General features: G+C 35.7%; 1 protein-coding gene across 1 annotated transcript in view; it reads left to right on the forward strand.

Annotated features, from left to right (window-relative positions):
• The first annotated feature begins 7,398 nt into the window (after positions 1 to 7,398).
• LOC111531544 (filamin-binding LIM protein 1-like) overlaps positions 7,399 to 21,594 on the forward strand; it is an 86,072-nt gene continuing 71,876 nt past the window's right edge. The window contains 2 exon segments of the mRNA XM_026451816.1: positions 7,399 to 7,676; positions 12,334 to 12,482. Of these exon segments, the coding sequence (XP_026307601.1) occupies positions 7,399 to 7,676; positions 12,334 to 12,482 (427 nt within the window).

The raw sequence follows: 21,594 nt of genomic DNA on the forward strand, positions 1-21,594 counted from the left end.
AGTCTTTCTGTGGACATGCTTCTTTCATTTCTCTTATGTAAATATCTAGGAGTAGGATTGCTGGGCTGTAAGTTTGGCTTTCTAAGAAACTGCCAGATGCTTTTCCAAAGGTTTGCACAATTTTACACTCTGGCCAACAATGAATGAGAGCTATGATAGTTTCACATATTTGCCAAGAGATATTACTTAACAGCTGAAATCATCCTTCATAGACTTAATGTTTTCCCCATAAATGTGGGAACAAGTCAAGGATGTACATTCTCACCACTCTTATTCAATATTATATTATGAGGCCTAGCCACTGCAATAGGCAAGGAAAATAGATGAAACACATGTAGATTGAGAAGAAAACAATAAGAATCTCTTTATTTGAAGATGGCATAATTGCATAAATAGGAAAGATCAAAGAATATACATTAAAGAAACTAAAGATAATATAATAGTAAGATCATAAGACAGGATCAATACACAAAAAGTACTGTATTTCTGTATACAAACGATGGAAAATAAATAATATAAATTTATGAAATAAGAAGTACCTTTTACAATAACATTAAAAACATGAAAAACTTCATGTTTTATGAAATAAACTTATGTTATACTTTAGGAAAGATATATGTAAGAAATATGTGAAATATTTTCATGCTGAAAACTAGAAAATATAGGCGAAAGAATTAAAGATCTATATAAATGGAGATATATATCATGTTAATATATATTAAAATTCAATATGTTTAAGGTGTCAATTCTTCCCCAAATGATGTATATATCTAATGCAATCCCTAACAAAATCTCAGTAGGCTTCTTTGGTAGAAATGAAAAAACTGATTCTAAAATTTATATGGAAAAGTAAAGAACCTAGAATAGACAAAACAGAAATTATAAAGAAAAACAAAGTGCAGGTCTCATAATACCTGATTTAAAACTTCCTGTGAAAGTATAGTAATCAAGATAGTGTGGTGTCGGCATGACACACATATAAATCAATAGAATAGAATAAAGTCCAGAAATAGACTCACATATATATGGTCAATTGCTTGTCAATAAAGGTGACAAAATATTCAATGAAGAATGGATAGGCTTATGAACAAATTATTCTAGAAGAACTGAATATTCGTATTGATTTTAAAAAAACCCTCAGCCCTCATTTCCTTACTTTGTACCATCTATGAAATTTAACTCAATATGGTTCATAAACCTAAATATGAGACCAAAAACTAAAACCTTTAGTGTAAACATAGAAGAAAATCTTTGTGACCTTAAGTTGGTAAAGATCTCTCAGAATAGTCACAAAAAGTGTAATTGTTGGAAGAAATATTTGTTGAATTTTAAACATCTACTCTTTGAAAGATGACAATAAAAAGCAAAATGACAAGCCACATACTGGGATAAAATACGTGAAAATACATTTCTGATAAAGGATGTGGTCTGAAACAGATTAATAATTTGTGCACTTCAATTATTTTCAAAAAGCCCAATAAAAATAGGAAAAATATTTGAATAGACACTTCATCGAAGAAAATATGTAGATGGCCAAAATCCATATGAAAACATGCTCACCATCATTAGTCACTGGATAAATACAAATAGAAACTTCAATAACATATTGGCTTATTTTTATAAAAACTGACAATACCAAGTGCTGGTGAGAATGTAGAGCAGTTGGAACTCTCATGTATTGTTGGTGGAAATATGTGATAGTAAAAATATTTTGGAAAAGAACTTGGAATATTCTTACAAAGTAAAACATAGTCATATTCATCATACTGCCCAGCAATCCTTGTCCTGTGTATTTATCCATATGCCCACACAAAGACTTATGTTTGAATCTTTATATAGCCTCTTAAGAACTGGGAATAACCCAGTGTTGTTCAGTTGTTGAATGGATGCACAAACTGTGGTGCATTAATAAAACAGAATAGTACTTCTCAAAAAAATCAAACAAACTACTGATTCATGCAATAATGATGAATCTCAAAAGCGTTATGCTAAAAGAAAGAAGCCAGAAACAAAAATCTACACAAGGTATCATTCCATTGATACTACATTCTGGAAGATGTAAAATTATAGGGACAGAAATCAGATCGGGACTGAAGTAGGTGAGGTTATTATTTTCAAAGGGGGATAAGAAAAACTTTTAGAGTGATGAAAATATTCTATAACTTAATTTCAGTGGTGGTTACATGATGATCATGGTTACATGACCAACAAGCATGGCTACCTGTTACTCAAACAAATTGAATTATACATTTAAATGGGTAGTCTTTTACTGCAAGTAAATCATACTTTAATAAATCTAACTTTAACAAAGTAGAAAGTGTAAAAATGTATAAATTGTGGCAATTTGAATTAGCTCTCTGACAGAACTTAGAAAAACTACTTTCTGGGAAATATTCTAGTATATGGACAAGAGTTTACAAAGCATTCTTCTAAGCAAAAGACACTGTCAACTGTTTAAGTAGAAATAGTATTCACATTTTTATTACAATGTTTTGGGTTAATCACATTTATCATAAAATCATAAATATTATATTTATTCCTTTGCTTAAAAGCTAAAACTATAATATTTAATACTAGTCCTAAAGGCAAGTGATTATTTTTAATATACTTTTTCTCCTGTTTTGGAAAATTATTTGACAAATGTCACAAACTATTAATTGGTTTTGAAATCTCTTCCAGAATATTCTGGGGATAAACTCTGCTCATGTTGTTAGAACACATTATTTTATTTACAATTCTCAGACTTTAGAAATGACTTCCCACAAATTTGTCTATTTTAGTTCAACATGCATTCCATAATTTCCTGGGGCCATATCCATATATCTTTTGTAAAAGATATTCTCTTTGAAACCTGTAGATTCTTATAAATTGGGGTAGGAGGTGATAAACTATGCACTGAGATTTGAAGACATTGGGAAAGAAACCACCTGAAGAAATCATTTTCCTCTGCTTGTTGGCTGCTAATACCAGACGTCCCACTGTTAAATATCCGTAAGTTTAAGATGAAGCATCCTGGGAAGGGAGAACTAAAATTTCCCAATGCCTTAGAGGTAAGAATATTCATCTATTTATTTTTCTCTATCAGAAAGAATGAGGAATCCATTTGAACATCCTGGAGCAATAGATAACAGGGAGATGAAGGGATTTAGAAAGGAGACTGTTGGCCTACAGGGGGGAAAAAAAAACTTTTACGGACTGCACAATACTTATCAGTACTGATTATTTAAGAATAAATGTGAATGTTTCTTTACAAACTTCTCTAATAAAGGGGATTTTTTCCTTTATATTGTTAAAACTCCAATTTTGACATATAGATAATTACCACAACTCTCATGCATTTACTCATTTTTTATTTACATAGTTTTACTTTCATAACTCATATACTCACTTTATTTGATTCCAGGCGCATAATGGAAGGAATGGGTAACCTGTATATCATTCACTAAACATCTGCCTCGAAAACAAAAGCAATCAATACAGGATACTTTAATCCTATTTGTAACATGGCATTGTGTGGTGTTACAACAGGAAAAAAAATATTGATGGTAAGCTTTTGTTTCTTTAAGTCTTCAGCTAGGTAAGAAATATGGCCACTTCTCTTTTAAGGTTGTATTCATTTTTAATGACATTGCTTTTTGTAAACAATAATGGTCTATTCTTTTAAAAAATTGTATATATAGCTTAAGTATCAGTTTCACTGGAGAACAATGCCTTTGTTTTACTGTGCACATCAAATAAGATGAGGTGTCAAGTCCGATTATTTACTCTAAGTAAATTCTAGACTTCTGACTACCTATGATTTTTTTTTTGTTTTACTCTCTACGAGAGAGATCTGATCCATTAGTTCCTTCACATACAAGCAATTATTAACATCTCTAAAATTGTTTTTCTTATTCACATTCAAATTCAATATTTTCAATAATAGCATCCAACTATAGAATTTTATCTTATTTATTTTTTTCTGATAATTCATAAAATCATAGTTGAATTTATAATAAAGTTACCAGTGTAGGAGTGATGCCAAGATTGTTTTGTATTGTAATGTAAACAAGAAAACTTCTCCTTCCCTTTTATAGATTACAAATATAGAACATATTTTTACCAATCAATTATCTGTTCATTTATAGATACTATATGTGGGCATTGCTAACTCCTAATAAATCATCTTGAGGTAATTACAGCATAATGTTCTCCAAATTAGTTCTTGTAATTTCATGTTATAAGCCTTAGAAATATAAATTCTGCAGATGTAGCTATCTATTCTTGAGAACCTAGCCTTATGATATTATTCTAATGAAAATTCTGTCATTTTAATTCTAATTTATAAAAGACCTTCTAGAGTTAACAAACTGCCCAATGACAATTCTACATCTCTTACTCATGTCATATGAATTTTAGGCAAATTTAAAAGGCCACAAAACATTCTCATACAATGTATTGCCAGTTATCTCAGTTGCATATACTAACAGGTCTAAGAGGTAAATATCATATAGTCTGGTGATATTAATGAAAATTACAGTGCACAAACCTCCAAAGAAATCTCCTCCATAAAGAAATGAGAACATTGACAAAATGTTGTCAAATAAACTTTTTCACAACTCTGGGAATTAACCAACAGCTTATAGCAATTCTTGTCACATATTCAATAAAACAGTAAGAACAGCAAGTTTCATGGTATTTTAACTTATTCTAGTCTAATCTGCCCCTTCCCAGATCAGCACTACTATTGAAAACCACCACCTCATAATCATTGTAAAACCCAGAAGCTTGGCAGGCACTGGAAGAGATACATGGAATTGGAGATCATTTTAAGCCCCATTCCAAGAGACTTATCATTATTCTACCTGTTGGTTAATCTTTCAAAGTTCCTACTCAAAAGATGTCTTCTTTTGGGGAGCTTACAAAATATGAAATCAATTTCCTTAGGTGACTTGGTCAAAAACAATTACAGAAATTGTTTAACATTGGGGTTGTCAAGAACAGAGTATAACAGTTGGGGTAAATAATAGATTATCCAAAAAGGTTAAAACAAAAATCTTTTGAATGAGATGTGCATAGGAAATTTGAAAAGTTATGACATGTTTCTGAGACTCTAGACATCCGTGTGTATAGGATTTTGTGCATGCTCAGGCCTGTGCGCATACTCAAGAAACATCTGAAAAGACCTTATTTCTCACCACTGGCTGATGTTGAGGCTCTGTACAAGTAGGAAATGGAGACTAAAGCAGACTTTTTAACTGCTTAGCTGAGTGTTGAAGGCATGACTCAACAAACATACAGAGCTCCTTGGCAAAGACTGAGAAAGGTATATGTTGCAGGCATTTAAGAAGCTCTTGGTACAATAATTAACTGATTACTAATCTAACTGGGCAGAGACTTTAGTGGCCACATACAACAAAGGATGTAGACTTTTGAAAATTAGTTCAGAAAAGTAGCTAAGCAAGCAAAGAACAATGACTAACAGCAAAAAGTAGAAAACCTGGGAACTGTGGAAAATCTGATATCCGGAGCTGCTACATTATATTATTTCAAATTTCTAGTTTTGATTTTTAAAATGACATGCAAAGAAACAAGAAAATATGACTCAGGCATATGAAAAAAAGCATTCAATAGAAACTGTTATTGAGGAAGCCCAGACATTGGACTTATTGGACAATGATTCTAAACCAACCTTTTAAAATATATTCAAAGAATTAAATGTAACCACGTCTAGTGAACTAAACTATGAGAATGATGTCTCACCAAAGAAAGAACTTATATAAACAAATATATATCGTAAAAAGGAACAAAATGGTAATTATGGGCTTGTAAATAAAATAACTGAAATGAAAATTTCACTAGAGCATTTGATATGGTTTGGATTTGTGTCCGCACCCAAATCTCATGTCGAATTGTAATCCTCAATGTTGGACGAGGGGTCTGGTGAAAGGTGATTGTATCATGGGGTTGGACTTCCCCCTTGCTGTTCTCATGATAGTGAGTGAGATCTCAAGAAATCTGGTTGTTTAAAAGTGTATAGCACCTCCCCTCTTACTCTCTTCCTCCTGCTCCAGCCATGTAGAACATGCCCATTTCCCCTTCACCTTCTGCCATGATTGCAAATTTCCTGAGGCCTCCCCAGCCATGCTTGTTGTACAGCCTGCAGAACCATGAGCCAATTAAATCTCTTTTCTTTATAAATTACCCAGTCTCAAGTAGTTCTTTATGGAAGTGCAAGAATGGTCTAATACAGGGCTCGACATCAGATTTGAGAAGACAGAAGAAAGAATTAACATATTTAAAGATAGGTCAATTTAAATTATGCAGTCTGAGGAGAAGAAAAAAATAATTAAAAAAATTAACACAACCTAAGCGACATGTGGGATACCATCAAGAGTACCAAAATATGCATGAGGAAGGAGATTTCCAGAAGGAAAGGAGAAACACAAGTAGCAGGAAAACTTTTGAAGAGGCAATGACATAAAACTTCCCAAAACTGATTTAAAAAATGCTAATCTGAAATCTGAAAAGCTCAACAAATTCCAAATAGAATAATCTCCAAAAGATCCACACCTGTGTATATCAAAATAAAGCTGTCAGAAGAAAATGAAAATATATCTTGAAAGTAGCAATATTGAACCAGCTTATCACATACAAAGGATACTCATTCATGTTAACACCCAGTTTATCACTGGATACAACAGAGGCCAAAAGGCAGTAAAATGATATATTTACTGTGATAAAATAAAAAGACTGTAAACCAAAAATTCCACATCCAGCAAAATTACTCTTCAAAGATGACGGAAAAACTAAGACATTGTCAGATAAACAAAAGCTGTGAGAACTTGTTAACAAACCTTCCCTACAAAAAAAAAAAATTCTGTTAGAATTTATTATCATGCTAGCTAAAATGAAAAGACATAAGAGAAAAGCATAAATCAATATGAAGGAATAAAGAGCATCGGTAAAGTTAACTCTCTGAATAATTGTAAAAGACAGTATAAATGCCCTTTTGTTTGTATCTTTTTACTTCTCCTATCTAATTGAAAAGACAACTGCATGAAGCAGTAATTATATATATGCTTAACAGGTACAAAATATATACATTTAATTTGTATGACAATAAAAGCACAAAGGAGGGGTTAGAAAATAGGAGCAAACTTTTTATATACTATTGACATTAAGTTGGTATTAATGTGAAATACGTTGTTAAATATTAACATTAATTTTAATCTATAAGGCAGCTGATTTAAAAAACTAGCTAAAAATATAGTAAAAGAGATACTTTCATTCATGCTCACCTGGTGTCTGATGCCTTAAGCTTAGGCTAATGTCTGGGATATCTTAATCCCAGAAAGACTCTAATGTGTACCTGCAGCAAGTCTCTCTTGGTATACAGGGACCATTGAAGACCCTAAGATGTGGAGTTATAGACATCAAAATTACCTACTTGTCCCAGAGGTCTCAGAGACTTCATGCCACCTGGGCAAAGAAGTTGGATCCGAGTGGCAACAACCTGTCCCTGTGCCTTTAGACAGCCTGCTGGTGGAGGTCTCAGGAATGCTGAAGCACCTGGACCTGAACCACTTCCAACTAAAGGACCGCCCCTTCAGTAGCCTCTTGCCTACCCTATGCCACTGCTTCCACCTTAGCCAAGTGGTCATCTCCAGCAACCACATCTCAGAGCTGGTCATCAAGTATGTGGTAAAGTAACTGACAGTGTTAGAAAAGCTGGAGATTGGGAAGTATCCTGTCCTTGTTGAATACTTTGAATATATGGATGACCACAGATGGGTTAATATCAACACTTGTCCAACTGCAAACCAAGTTGTGGGAAATGTTGCAAGTTTTGTCATGGCCCAACCTGGAATGAAGAACTTCTGTCTTTCTCTCTGTGACATAGGTGTAGCAGACATGGGAGGGAATAGAAAACCAAATCAGAGTAGCAGTGGGGAACAGAGTAGGAATACACTAATTTGCCGATTTTAAAAAAAACTTTCAAAATTAAAAAAATAAGTAAAAAAATACATATAGCAAAAGAAATGAAAAGGAAATGCTATGATATTAAGTAAATCCTTTCCAAAATATGTTATTCACAACACAGATTCTTTGGGATATTAAAGGTATTATGTGAAAAAAAGTTTCCATGTCTAAGTATATTTCAAATCACATAGAGTAAAACACATTTTTTTGCTGAAAGATTTCTTAAATATTGTAAAACATTAATATATACTATTAAACTTCCGTAAGGAATATAGTATGAAGAATTTTCCAAACATACTTAAACATAAAACTATCTTTTCAGAGATTATTTCATAAGCCTAAGGGTCACTTAGAACACTCTTTAAGACATAGTAAATTAAATCTTAATATTATAGAATAACAACAAAAATCTGTTATTTTGTGATACATAATTCATAGTCCTGAAAATGAATTCTGATAGTATTCTCTGTCGATGTTTGAGAATGAAACCCTTTACTACCTTTCTTTTGTAAAGAAGTTAAAAGTTTTATTTTATTTATGAATTTATACTGGCACGTGCTATATATGGGAAAGTAGATTGAAATCAGGTAAAGACTGGAAGGACAGGAATAAAAGTGGCCACTTGAGCTTTTGAGTCTGGTATAATTACTAGCCACTTACAAACTTCATGACATCAGGCAAGTGACTTAATCTAGCTAAGTCTACATTTTATGCTCTGTAAAGTAGAAAGTGAATACCTAGTTCAAAGGATGGGTGAAAGGAATAGAAGAGAAATACATCTTATTATGTCCAACATCTTACTGTGGTATCTGACACACAGCAAGCATATTTGACTCCATGAGTAATATCTTACAGTAGGTCCAATAAATGTTTACATCAACATTGTACTAGGGCCATAACTCATTCTTAGAATACTCAAAAGATGTATTTACTTTCAGTTATTTTACATGAAGTTTACTACTACATAAAAATTGCATCCATTACTGAAAATGCAGCAACTACTGTACAAGCGAAGGGTTCATGTGGATGTTGTGAGGTGTAGCACCTCTTCCAGATTAATAAGCATGCCAGAGGAATGCTTGCCTGTACAGAGATAGGCAGTGGAAAAATAAAATGTCCTGTGCAAGAAGTGGAGGTGAGTAAGTAATCATTGTCACATTCAGTTCGCACTCAATGCTACATTCTGAATGTTTGTGTCCCTTCAAAATTCATATGTTGAAATCTTAAACCCCAAGGTGATGGTGTTAGGAGATGGCACCTTTAGGAAGTGATTAGGCCTTGAGGGTGGAGCCCTCTTGTGTGGGATTAGTGCCATTATTAAAATGGTGCAAAAGAGTTCCCTTGCTCTTTCTTATGTAAGGTTACAGTTAGAAAATAGCAATGGATGAGGACGTGGGCCCTCATCAGACACCAAATTTGCTGGTGCGTTTATCTTGGTCTTCCCAGCCTCCAGAACTGTGAAAAATAAATGTTCGTTGTTTATAAGCCGCCCAGTATATGGTATTCTGTTACAGCAACTTAAACTAAGATGCCCTGAGAAAGTAAAGCATAGAATTAAAATAGTAACTACTATTTATGCAGCACATACTATGTGCTTAAGCTATACTTTACCCATATTACCTCGTGTTACCTTCACAACAGCTTTTCGAGGTTGTAAAATTTCTATCCCAACTTTGTAAGGTGAGTACTATTATTATCCCTGATCTGCTAATGGAGAAACTGAGACTAGAATAATTCACTCACTATATAATTCAGAAAATGTATTCAGCAGTTACGAAGATTAAATGAGATGTGTATAAAGCACTTAGCATAATTCTTAGAACATAGTAAGTGTTTAATAAATGCTACTTAGTGGATTTTGAAGGAACATGGATGGAGTTAGAGGCTATTATCCTTAACAAACTAACACAGGAACAGAAAAAACAAGTATCACAGGTTCTCACTTATAAGTGAGAGCTGAATGATGAGAACTCATGAACACAAAGAAGGGAACAAAAGACACTGAAGTCTACTTGAGGGTAGAGAGTGGAAGGATGGAGAGGATTAGAAAAAATAGCTGTTGGGAGCTTAACTTGGGTGGTGAAATAATCTGTACACCAAACCCCCATGACATGAGTTTATCTATGTAACAAACCTTCACATGTACCCTTGAATCTAAAACAAAAATAAATAAATAAATAATAAACAAATAAATCTCCAAGATCTGGGTAAAATAAAAAATAAATAAATGCTAGGTATAATTATTCTAACTATGAGGTCTTCAGAATATATAAAATAATAACAGTTTTCTCATATGTGAAAATAAGGATACCTATCTCATAGAAGTGTTGTGAGGATTAAATGAGATTATACATGTATAGCCTCTGCACATACCAAGTGCTTAATAAATGTTAGCTATTATTACTCTCATTGCATATGTGCAAACCAGAGCACACAAAGGAGTAAGTAGCATGTCTAAGGTCATAAGAGCAATTATAGATCCAGATCTTAATCCAATAGCTTAAGATCATAGTCTGGATATTTAACCACTTAGTAGAACTCATTTATTATCTAATTAGCAGAGTTAAAGTGCTCTTCCTAGCACCATTTACATATGCACATATGCTCTTTGGGAAGGGAGATAGGACCTATTGCCTTTTCTTATTAGCACATCAGCCCAAATTAGCTCCTAAATTTAGCTAATTGTCACTTCAGGAGGCCCAGAGAGACTGCTCAGAGGAGAAAAGAGATGGGACTGTAACACCGAATAAGGAGTAAGTGGAGTTCATCATATCTACCAGCTTTAATATTACAGAGTAACTCACATCTAAAGAGTAACTCATATCTAAAGCTGGTAGATATGATAAACTCCACTTACCCCTTATTCAGTTTAGATATGGGTTACAGAGTATGGACATTACGCCAGGGAGAGCAAGTTGCAAAAAAAGGGGGTACCCAAATGGATGGGTACCAAAACTTAATTCCTTAAAAGACCAACTCGTTTAATTCAGTGTCCCTGTTAGATTAGGTGCTGGGCTATCAATTTCAATTTCATGACTGAATGCTGTATTTCTGAGCCCACTTAATTTAATGCCCACAGTTGGTCCAGTGAAAGGAGGACAGTTGTATCTAACTCCACAACCAACCCAAATTCCTGCCTGGATAGGACAAATGAAGTTTAGTTAATACCCACAAGAGTATTGTTGAGCACAGGCCTTTAACTGGCCACTAAGTTAATTCTCGGGTCAATAGTCTCCTTTCACAGTTCCTTAGTTCACCTTTTCTCTTTCCATTGCAAACTTTCATTGCTTACACCACGTGGTGTAAGGCCTAACACTAAGGCCTGATATTATGTGCTGCCTTGACATCTGGTGAAACTTGGACAGCTTCAAGTGACCCAACTGCAACTTCTTTCCCAAATCTTCTCCCACAATTAAGGCCTCCAAGCTAAACAACCCTCCTTATCAAATGCACTGGGTAAAGTTTCTACTTATCTCTGAATAGTCAGTTTCAGTTCACTGACAGCTTGTATAACTATTCAATTACACATTTTCCTGAAGGTACTAGGGATCATGTCACAATCTTGATACTATTATATAAAACCTGCTTCCCATAGCCCATACTTTTTCACTCCTCCTAAATGCAACCCCCACTGTAATCCTGCATGGCATGCTATGCCCTTCTTCCTGGGGCAGTGTGTATATGTCATTATTAAAATGCTGTTAATATCATCTGCCCTGCATCTGTGGTTATGTGTTTGGCAGTTCTCTAAACTATAAGGCAAGAAGTCCTCTGTCATCAAAGGGATTAATAGAAAACAACTGAAATAATTGTCATCATCAACAGAATGGCCCAACTATGACCAGAGATACCTGATCAGCTTTACCAAAGTTTTTTTAACTAACTGGCTCCATGATATGGTAAAGATCACCTGGGATGAAACTACCAACTGCTGGTGGGCTTGCACTTTTGCATAAGCAGCACTTCATTGTATTTGTTGGATGTTGCTCTCTCTTTCTACCCTACAATGCTCTTGTGTCCCCAAGATAAGAATTACTATTAGTCGACTATATCCCAACATGACATGTTAAGGGATTTAGCCTGTGTTTGGCACATGGTCTCTGAGGCCCTTGCATGTAAAATCATTGACAGCTCCATGTCTCAACCAGTCAGTGCTTGAGTCCTGCTTACCAATAGACAGGTTAGAGCTGTTGGAGCACTGTGTCTAGCCCCATGACCATCACTATATAGACATTGTTTGTGATTGCGCATTCTTACAATGGACCTGAGAATGGCCCTTTGTGAGGTTTGTGAAAAACAAGAAGACTACCATCGCAGGGTACAATTAATTATGGCATCCCAGTTGCCTAACAACAGTTTTTGTTGCTGAAGCAAAGAGGCAGCCTTACCCATCTCCTGCGCTGCTGCTTCTCTTGCTGCTCTCCTGACCCTCAAAGATATCAAAGTGAACATTCATGGCAGTTATGACAAAAGTAAAGGGGAAGTATTTGCCACCAGCGCCTTCAAAAACACTAAGCAAGGTAACTTAATTACTCTCCCAATGAAAAACTCCTAGCCAATATGGCTGGACTTTGCTTAGTACTGCTGCTTACCAGCATGCCAAAGGGTTAATATTGTGATCATGAGGCTGTATGACTTCCTCCTAGGCCATAGATAAAATTACTTTACTGGATGTGGACCCTCACCTTGGGAAGATTGACAGACACTCCCTGAAGGAGAAGGAGGAGGCAGCCTATGACATGAGCCACTGCACTCAAACTTTTCCCTGTAACCAACCAGAAAGTCTGCACTATGTGTGATTAGATGGAGACAGAAACTGAAAGCTGTCAATTCATGTGGCTAAAAATCCAAAACATTCTGAGGAAATTTTTACAGACAGAAAAGGAAGTAAAATAGTATGCTGAAGTCCACACTCTTAATAGCAGACAATTCACCAGGATCTTTAAATACCTCTGTTGCTACCACCTATGGCTCTATAACAACAAGGTTCCTGATACTCAGGGTTTATAGGAGAAAATACCCACTGTGCCATTGTAAAGTAAAGAGCTTAACTCAAACCTTCCCCATGTCAATAGTTGCTTTATGGGATTTAAATATCCCAAGCTTGAGTCAGGTTTGAATAAAGAGTTTAACTTAAACCTGACTCAAGCGTGAGCTTCTTAAACCCCATAAAGCAACTATTGACATGGGGAAGACCCCTAACCCTGACAACATTGATTTGAGGCTCTCTGGAGAAAGAAATTTATAAATAAAGGCAGAATAGAGGAGACATTTCCTGAAGTATAATCAATGTGTATATGTGGTGCGGGATGAGGGTGAAGGGATGATGCAAGGAATAGGAAATAAAGAAAGAAACCAGAATACAGAGGAGAAAATATAGAACTGAAATAAAAGTCCACAAATTGACCCAATTAGAAGTTCAAAATTTACTACAAAAATTTATACAATGAAAATAGGAGTGCTAATTGACTTTTACACCTATGCAACATAGGTTCTGAATTAACTGTAATATCTGCTGAAGTATATCAATTGCCAAGGCTTAATGGCCTTAATCAATACTGGGGTTCAGATTAGTTATACCCATAGATCTCATTAAATTTGAATATGCCACCCCACCCATAATCTTAGGGAAATTATGGAATATAAAACAGAAGACAAATAGATACACTTCTCCTTAACCTTTGAAGCTAGTGATTTGCCTAAATTCCCCATCATCATAGCACCCATTAGCCTCATTTTAGGGCAAATTCATAGTGGGCACAGATACTCTGACACAATGAGTAATAAATTAAAACTAAATTAAGGCTTTGGTACAAATTGGCTAAAAAAAATGGGACTCCATGGACCATATCTTCAATTACAATAGTTAATATGGCCCAATATAAATCATAACAGGGCCTTCAAGGATCAAAACCTACTATACAAGACATATTGTATTTAGTGAAAGAATGATTATCCCAACTGCTTCTCTCCTTAACTTCCCAATTGCCTATTCTTAAACTTAAAATGAGTGGTTCTTTACAATGGATTACCAAAACCTTCAAACTGTGGTCACATCCAGTAATGCCTCCATATGTAATATTTAATATTACCAAAATTACTAAATCCATCCAGTCAGCAAGTGGTATGTATTTTGTGATTATATTTGGCCAATATGTTCTGATTAGTACTTCTTTCAAAAGTCTTTTGGTCATAATTTGCCTTCATGTCCAAATGGAAATGATACTTAAATGTCCATGGGATACCTCAGTAACTTTACCGTCACCTTTACAGGCAATATCTTAACTACATACACCTTCCTCCAGTGTCACAGGTATAACATTACATACATAACATCCTCTGAAGAAAAAATGTATTTGATACACTTATTCAGGGCTTACAAATAAGTCCACAAAAAAGAGATGGGCCATTGTTCTGTACATAGTGCAAGGGCCACACTGCCTTTGTTAAATAACTAAGCACTATTTGTTAAACCAAGGGCTGCTCCATCCCTGACCACTGTCAGGAAACAACTATTGACCTATTTCAATACCCTCAATGATAAAACAAGACCAACATTTTTTAGGCCTTTGAGGTTCTGCAGGCAACATATCCCTCATTTTAAAATTGCATTTAATCTCACTTATGCTGTTACCTGCATATCAGCCCAATGTGAATGACACCCTCTCCAATAAAGACTCTAGAATCTGTCCAAATTCCCATACAACAGGCATTTCTATTAATGGCCCTGTGATTCTCTCACTTTAGAGGCTTTAACAGCCTCTTCTCGTGTCTTCTAAAGTCTCTGGACCAACCATGATAATCATAAGTTGCCCATAGACTTCTGATGCAAGAAATTGCCCTCCATGACCACACACTACACTAAAACAGTGTGATAATTAATTTTTTTTTTTTTTTTTTTGAGACAGAGTTTCGGTCTTGTTGCCCAGGCTGGAGTGCAATGGTGTGATCTTGGCTCACTGCAACCTCCACCTCCCAGGTTCAAGCAATTCTCCTGCCTCAGCCTCCCGAGTAGCTGGGATTACAGGCATTTGCCACCACACCCGGCTAATGTTTTATTTTTAATAGAGATGGGGTTTCTCCATGTTGGTCAGGCTGGTCTCGAACTCCCGATCTCAGGTGATCCACCCCCCTCAGCCTCACAAAGTGCTGGGACTACAGGCGTGACCCACGGTGCCCAGCCCATTATTTCTAGGTGTAAGGACGTTTCTGGAAGAGATTAGTATTAGAATTAGTGGACTGAGTAAAGCAGATGGCTCTCTCCAATATGGGTGGACATCATCCAAACTGTCACGGACTTGAACAGAAAAAAAAAAAAAAAAAAAAATACCTCACCCCATCTCTGATTGCATGAGTTGAACATTGATTTTCTGCTGCCCTTGGCACTCCTGGTTCTCTGGTTTGCAGATCTTAACTGGAATCTACACCATTGTTTGTCTGGCTCTCAGGCCTTCTAACTACACCACTGGCTTTCCTAGGCCTTCAGTTTGAAGACAGCATATTGTGGGACTTTTCAGAGCCTATAATTTCATCAGGCAATGTCTTATAATCAATCTACTTATAGATACATAATAGGAGATTATATATATTGGTTTTGTTTCTCTGAAAAGTCATTACTAATAAAAGCAATTGCTGGACCCCTGCTGATCTCTTTTAGAAACAGAGACTTTCACAGACCCTGAACTTATGAACCTTCATACTAAGCTGTCCCATACTAAGCCCATATACCTTGGGCTATAAAAGCAATATCATGAAAGCTTAACTTGGTTACCAAGGCCTCCGTGCTACAGAATGGAACAAAACCTGGGCCCTATGGTATGTCCCACTTGCAGGAGAAGGTGACCTCTGCCGCAGGGGGACTGATAAGTCCATTGCCAAATGTCATGGTGCTAAAAGAGGTCATCTCTCTCCCAAGCTTCTTTACAGCTTGGAGACTCCCTTGGGATCAACGGAGTGAACAACAATGGAAGTTCATACACTTTACGGACAATATTGCTACCATATAGATGACAGATCTTAATAGAGAGTTTTCGCCTTTTCATCTCTTAACCAGGACATTTCTGATGAAGGACCAAACCCAGTGATCAGCACAATTGGCCACACTTCAGTCACCTTAGCACTGGATGCTCTGTTCAGCAAATGGGCCCACCTGTAATTTTTTGTAAACTCTTGGGTCATTGCCTAAGAATTTTCCCCTTTGGAATAAAGAAGCTCTTGCCTCACAGATTCCCAAAATATAAGTCAAGATAATTGATATCTCTACATATACTAAGGCCACACTGCAAGGCCTTACCAGAAAACTCCATATATACATCAGAGCTCCAGACATTGCTAATAGTTACCAAGGCACTCATTTTACTTCTTATAACACACATGCTAGGATCTGGAAAAACGCATTCAATGGAACGTCTACCTTCCCTATAGACCCCAGGAAACTGGCTTAACTGAGGAATAATCAGCTTCTCAAACAACTCTTATTCAAGCTACAAAGTGGCAAATGTGTATCCACTTCTGGGTGTCACTCTTGCCACAGGCATTGATTAGCCTAAATACATGGGAACATGCACTCCCTACACCAATGCCACAGCTTCCTCAATTGCCTTTAGTGTCTGCTAAAGAATACACCAATAAGATTCAAGGTTTTTACTACCACTTCTACCTCTTTGTCAAGGGCCTACTTTACTTCCTCAGAAGACATTTGCCCTACTCCCTAGGGGTCCCAGTCATTACTAAGGTTTAAATTGATGTCAAGTCATCAAGGGGTCAATTGTGGTATAAGGCCTAAAATTATGGCTCAATATTATGTGCTGCTTTGACATCTGGCAAAACTGGGAGGGCCTCATATGCTTAACCACATATTCCTCTTTCCACTCTGTTTTCTCAGATAAGGTCCTTTAACCAATCAACTCCTTCCCCCTTATCAAGGAAACTAGGCACTGTTCCTCTTATCCCTGAGTAGTGTGTTTTCGGTTCCCTGTCAGCCTGCAAAGTTATTCAAATAAGCCAAGAACATCCTCCTGTGGGAGGATCCTCCCTCTTAATACTACAAAACCTGATTTCCACAACCCATGGTTGTTCACTCTATTCTTGAGCACAACGCCTGTGTGGCCCTGTGGTGTGCAGTGTCCTCCTTCCCTAGGCTTTGAGTATATGTGACTAATAACTGCTGTCAATCTCATTGTTTCAGTGTTGGGTGCAGTGTATTTGTGCATACTCATAAACCTAGGACAAGGATCCCTCCCTCATCAACCTGGTAAATAGATAACTAAATAGAACCTTTCATTAGGTGGCCAATAAACACTGATGAATGCCAACCAGCTGTCCCTTCAGGAAAGCCTGTCCTCTGCCAGGCATGGAAAACAGGAGAGGGCAAGAGATGCATTTCATTTGGAAGAAGTACAAGCTACGTCAGAGTAAATATGGATTATGGGATGAAATGATGGTCAAATGAGTCAGATTCAAAGGCTACATTATCTTCTTCTTCCAAGACTAAAGTTGTGAGTTGTGCAAATTAAAAGTAGTAAAGTAAAAAGAGAGCACGAAAGGGGAGTTTAAATACCACTTCCCAAAATGTTCCTAAGGAGCCTGTGAGACAGGCTTGAAAGAGCAAGATAGCAGGTGGATAATGTACAAACACTGATTTAAATAGAAATCAGCGTTTTATTTAGATATAGGAAAATGTGCATTTGTAAGAATGAGATCAAGTGAGAAAAAATCTGTTATAGATGGCAGGAACCATCTCTTTGTCTATTTAGTATACATTCTCACAGACTCTAATGAGCAATGGGTCCCTGCAATGAATACAAAAACTCAATAATAGGTGTTAGAAATAATCATCCAATCTATTAATCCCTACCTCAATTTATAAATTCAGGATTGTTTTGTTATTTTCTCTACCACAATATTGTAATTGATGCATTTTACCTTGGAATAATTAACTGCTTTGAATAAGAAAAACTCTTCACTTAACATTTTAATTTAAAAAATAATATATTCTTACAGATGATGTATTGGAAAACTAGGATTTCTTTTTAAAAATTAGTCTCGTGGCTGGGCTTCCTCTGTCAGTTTGAAACCTACCAGCCAAAAGTAAAAGCAAAATTAAATTTTGGAAAATGTGATCAGTCCCTGCAGCTATTTCCAGGAAGTTTCAGGAAGCATTAGCTATAACTTCAATGGTAACAGTATACTTCCAAAGCAGATGAGTATCTCCAGCTCTGGAAATCAAAGTCTTCATTCCCTTTATGAAACCAACATTGAAAAATAAAATCTAAACAAACAAATATGAGAATCACTGTGGCTCTTCCCCTGGAAGCATTTGTGATTTAATGACATCCATTTCTTAGTGTCCCTTATATAGCAACTAGGGGATATGGTGATTACAAAGAAATGTCCTTCTGACCTTCTGCCCCTGAATAAGATTTCCCTTGATTGGCCATATCTAGGATAGATCCACTTTGCATTTTACTTTACCTTAGGACAGGTGCAGTTTGGCATTTTCAAAAAAAAAAAAAAAAAGTAAATGTATGCAGGGCACTATTATCTCTTTTTGCAAAATGAGTAATGTTACTTTAATTGATTTAGGGATTTAGAGTTAAGAAGTCAATAAATGAACAACGTTATCTTTGTTTTTTTTTTTCTTCTCATGTAGCATCTAGAAGAGTTATAAGCATATAGTAAATGCATAAAAATTAACAAATTTCTAGTGGTTACTTTGTCTTCTAAATGTGCAAATAGACAACTGAACAAACTGCTCCCTATTCATAGAGCTTTTGTTCCATATTTGTTGTTCAGTGAGATCCGTACCTAATCAGAAAGACCAACCTAATGATGCTGGAAAATAGATCACTTCATAATTTAGCCTGAATTTTTTCCTTAATAATATTAATAATGTCTATTTACTTGCCTTTTTTTGTAGGTTACATAAAGGGCACTTCTGCTTGCTAGTACAGGGAGAAACTCCTAGACATTTGGTTCCAAACCTGTGTTATGCCCAGACCGTTTGTTCCCCAAAGAAGACCACCAGAGTCCAGAGTCAAAGCTAAGCGGCAAGGATCTTTACTGCAAGTTCGAACTTGGTCCCTCCGTTCCACAGCATACAAGAGGGCCCCGAACGAGGCGTGTGCTCGCTTTTTATAGCCTGATGTAAACAGGATATGTAAGGTTACAGAGAAACAAGGGAATTCTTTTGGTTTCAGCATTACAATTGGTTAACATTTTAAGTTATACATTTAGCAGTTTTCTATTGGTTCCCGTGCTTTCAGTAAAACCACAAACGGTTGTGACCTTATCGGGGGACTCTCCAGGTGGTGTTTTTCCAAAGTTGAGATATATGGTTGTCTCTGAGCTGAGGAATGTGTTTGTGTTAGGCCCAGGAAGTTGAGATATATGGAGGAATGTGTTTGTGTTGGGCCCAGGAAGTTGAGATATATGGAGGAATGTGTTTGTGTTGGGCCCAGGGCTGAGGAATGTAGATTTCTAGGCAACTGAGAAGTTATTATAAGCCATCTATGAAGCCAGAGGCAAATTCTAATGATTTGCTCTACAAATAGAATAGAATCAAATACAATGAAATAGAATTTAAAAATAAGGGTCTTTATTTATAAGAAAAATGTAGACACTTTGGTCTAGATAAACTCAGGTTCTCTTCTAATCCTGTAGCTCCTCTGACATTGAAATATAAAACAATTGCATGTTTTCTAAACTCCTAAAATAAGTTCTAAATCCAAAGCTCTGACATCTTATTTCCTCATCCATGCTCTTGCTTTATGAGTTTCCTCCCTTACATTGCAATATCCCATGTAGTTTAATAACAAAATTCTCTAAATGCTAGCAATTTATTTGATCTCTATCATTTTTTAAAAAATTAACATATAGAAAAACAAGACACAACATTTCATATGGAGTTCAATGTCAATTCTGTAAAAGAATAAGAACATAGGAAAATAAAGTGAGATCATGGCTAACTTGTAGTTTTCTCTTTATAGATTTTTGTATTTCCAAAATTTCTAAAACAAGTACAATAATTTTTGTAATAAACAAATGCCTTGTAAGTCATTTTAGGTAAAGAAAATCAAACAGGGAATAATGTGTTATTAGAATTTCAATGGGTTTTGAATTCCTCCTTTTTTTTTTTTTTTTTTCAACTGGTCCACACTGAGTATCTAAAATCACATTTAAGTTTTCCTGCTGAGATTAATTCATATATTATTCAAGTTAAGACTACTGAAAAGTTAACATAACCAGAATGTTTCAAGTGATTGCTCATTTGTATCTATTATGTTCTGCTTGCATGAGAAAGAGCTTGAAAGGTTAAGTGAAGGCTTTCTGATGAGGACTAAACTATGATATTCTTATCTTGTACAAATTCCTATCTAAGAAGTCTGGGGAGTCATGCCCTACAAATAATACATTCTCATCAGATGGGTTTTATTTAACCCTATATATCATGACTTACTTTCCAACCTGACTCTGGCATAACATTATGAAACAAGGAAGAAAATAAAAATATTTTACCCCAAAACATGTCTCTTTGCTATATCTTGTAATGGCCCTGCAAGGCTGTCCTTTGTGAAGGAAAATTTGCATCTGTAAAGAATCTCTATTAACATAGCTACATTTTTTTTCTTGTAGACACTCCCAATCCCAAAGAGATTAAAAGTCTAGCACCTTTTAAATAACTGAATAGAAAGCATTTGTCATCTATTATCTCTAAGGGTAACCACTATAAGACTTCAAAAGAACCTTGGTTTCCACAATCTTTTCTCTTAACTTGAATATTTCCTTTCTATGATCCCAGGTCTATAGATAAACTCAACGAGTTGTGAACCAGAGAAAGTTTAAATTTACCTATAGCTTAGTAAATAGCTCCCCCACTCCACACTTCCCCCCAACACACACCAACTCCAGTTTCGAATTGTCCCACCTTTCTGGACCAAACTAATGTATTTCTTAAATATATTTGATTGATGTCTCATGCCTCCCTAAAATGTATAAAACCAAGCTGCACCCTGACCACCTTGGGAACATGTTCTCAGGACCATCTGAGGGCTATGTCATGGGCCATGGTCACTCATATTTGGCTCAGAATAAATCTCTTCAAATATTTTACAGTTGACTCTTTTTGTTGACATTGAGGACTTATTAAAACTTTTGGCAGATCGATCAATGCCCCCAAAAATCCCAAAACAGTATCAATATCCACTCAACCCACATCATCTCTAGTATTATCATGACTCACTCTAATGCACTTAAATATTTAAGATCAAAAAGTACATACTGAGTCAGCAGGTTTTCATGTTACAAGTATGCTACTATAGAGCAGACCAGTGACATTCTTGACAATCTCCAAATTCAAAACAACAAAAAGACTTATGAAGAGCAAGGTGCAAATTGAAAATAACATCTCACTGTAATATCTGTGTGTAGGTATAACCAGGCTCACTCACTAAGTTACTTACTCCCTCATACATACAATGAAGGACAAATATAATTCAAATTTATGCCTAACAAAGCTACAAAATATTCCCTGTTGTGGACTTACAAAGTAATTGGCAATGGCTGGACAATATACAAGACAGATTTTTATTCTTACATAGTTGGTAAGGTGTTGGGGCTCAGAAATCAATACCC

Source organism: Piliocolobus tephrosceles, chromosome 12 (assembly GCF_002776525.5).
Source record: "Piliocolobus tephrosceles isolate RC106 chromosome 12, ASM277652v3, whole genome shotgun sequence".
Lineage (NCBI taxonomy): Eukaryota > Metazoa > Chordata > Mammalia > Primates > Cercopithecidae > Piliocolobus > Piliocolobus tephrosceles.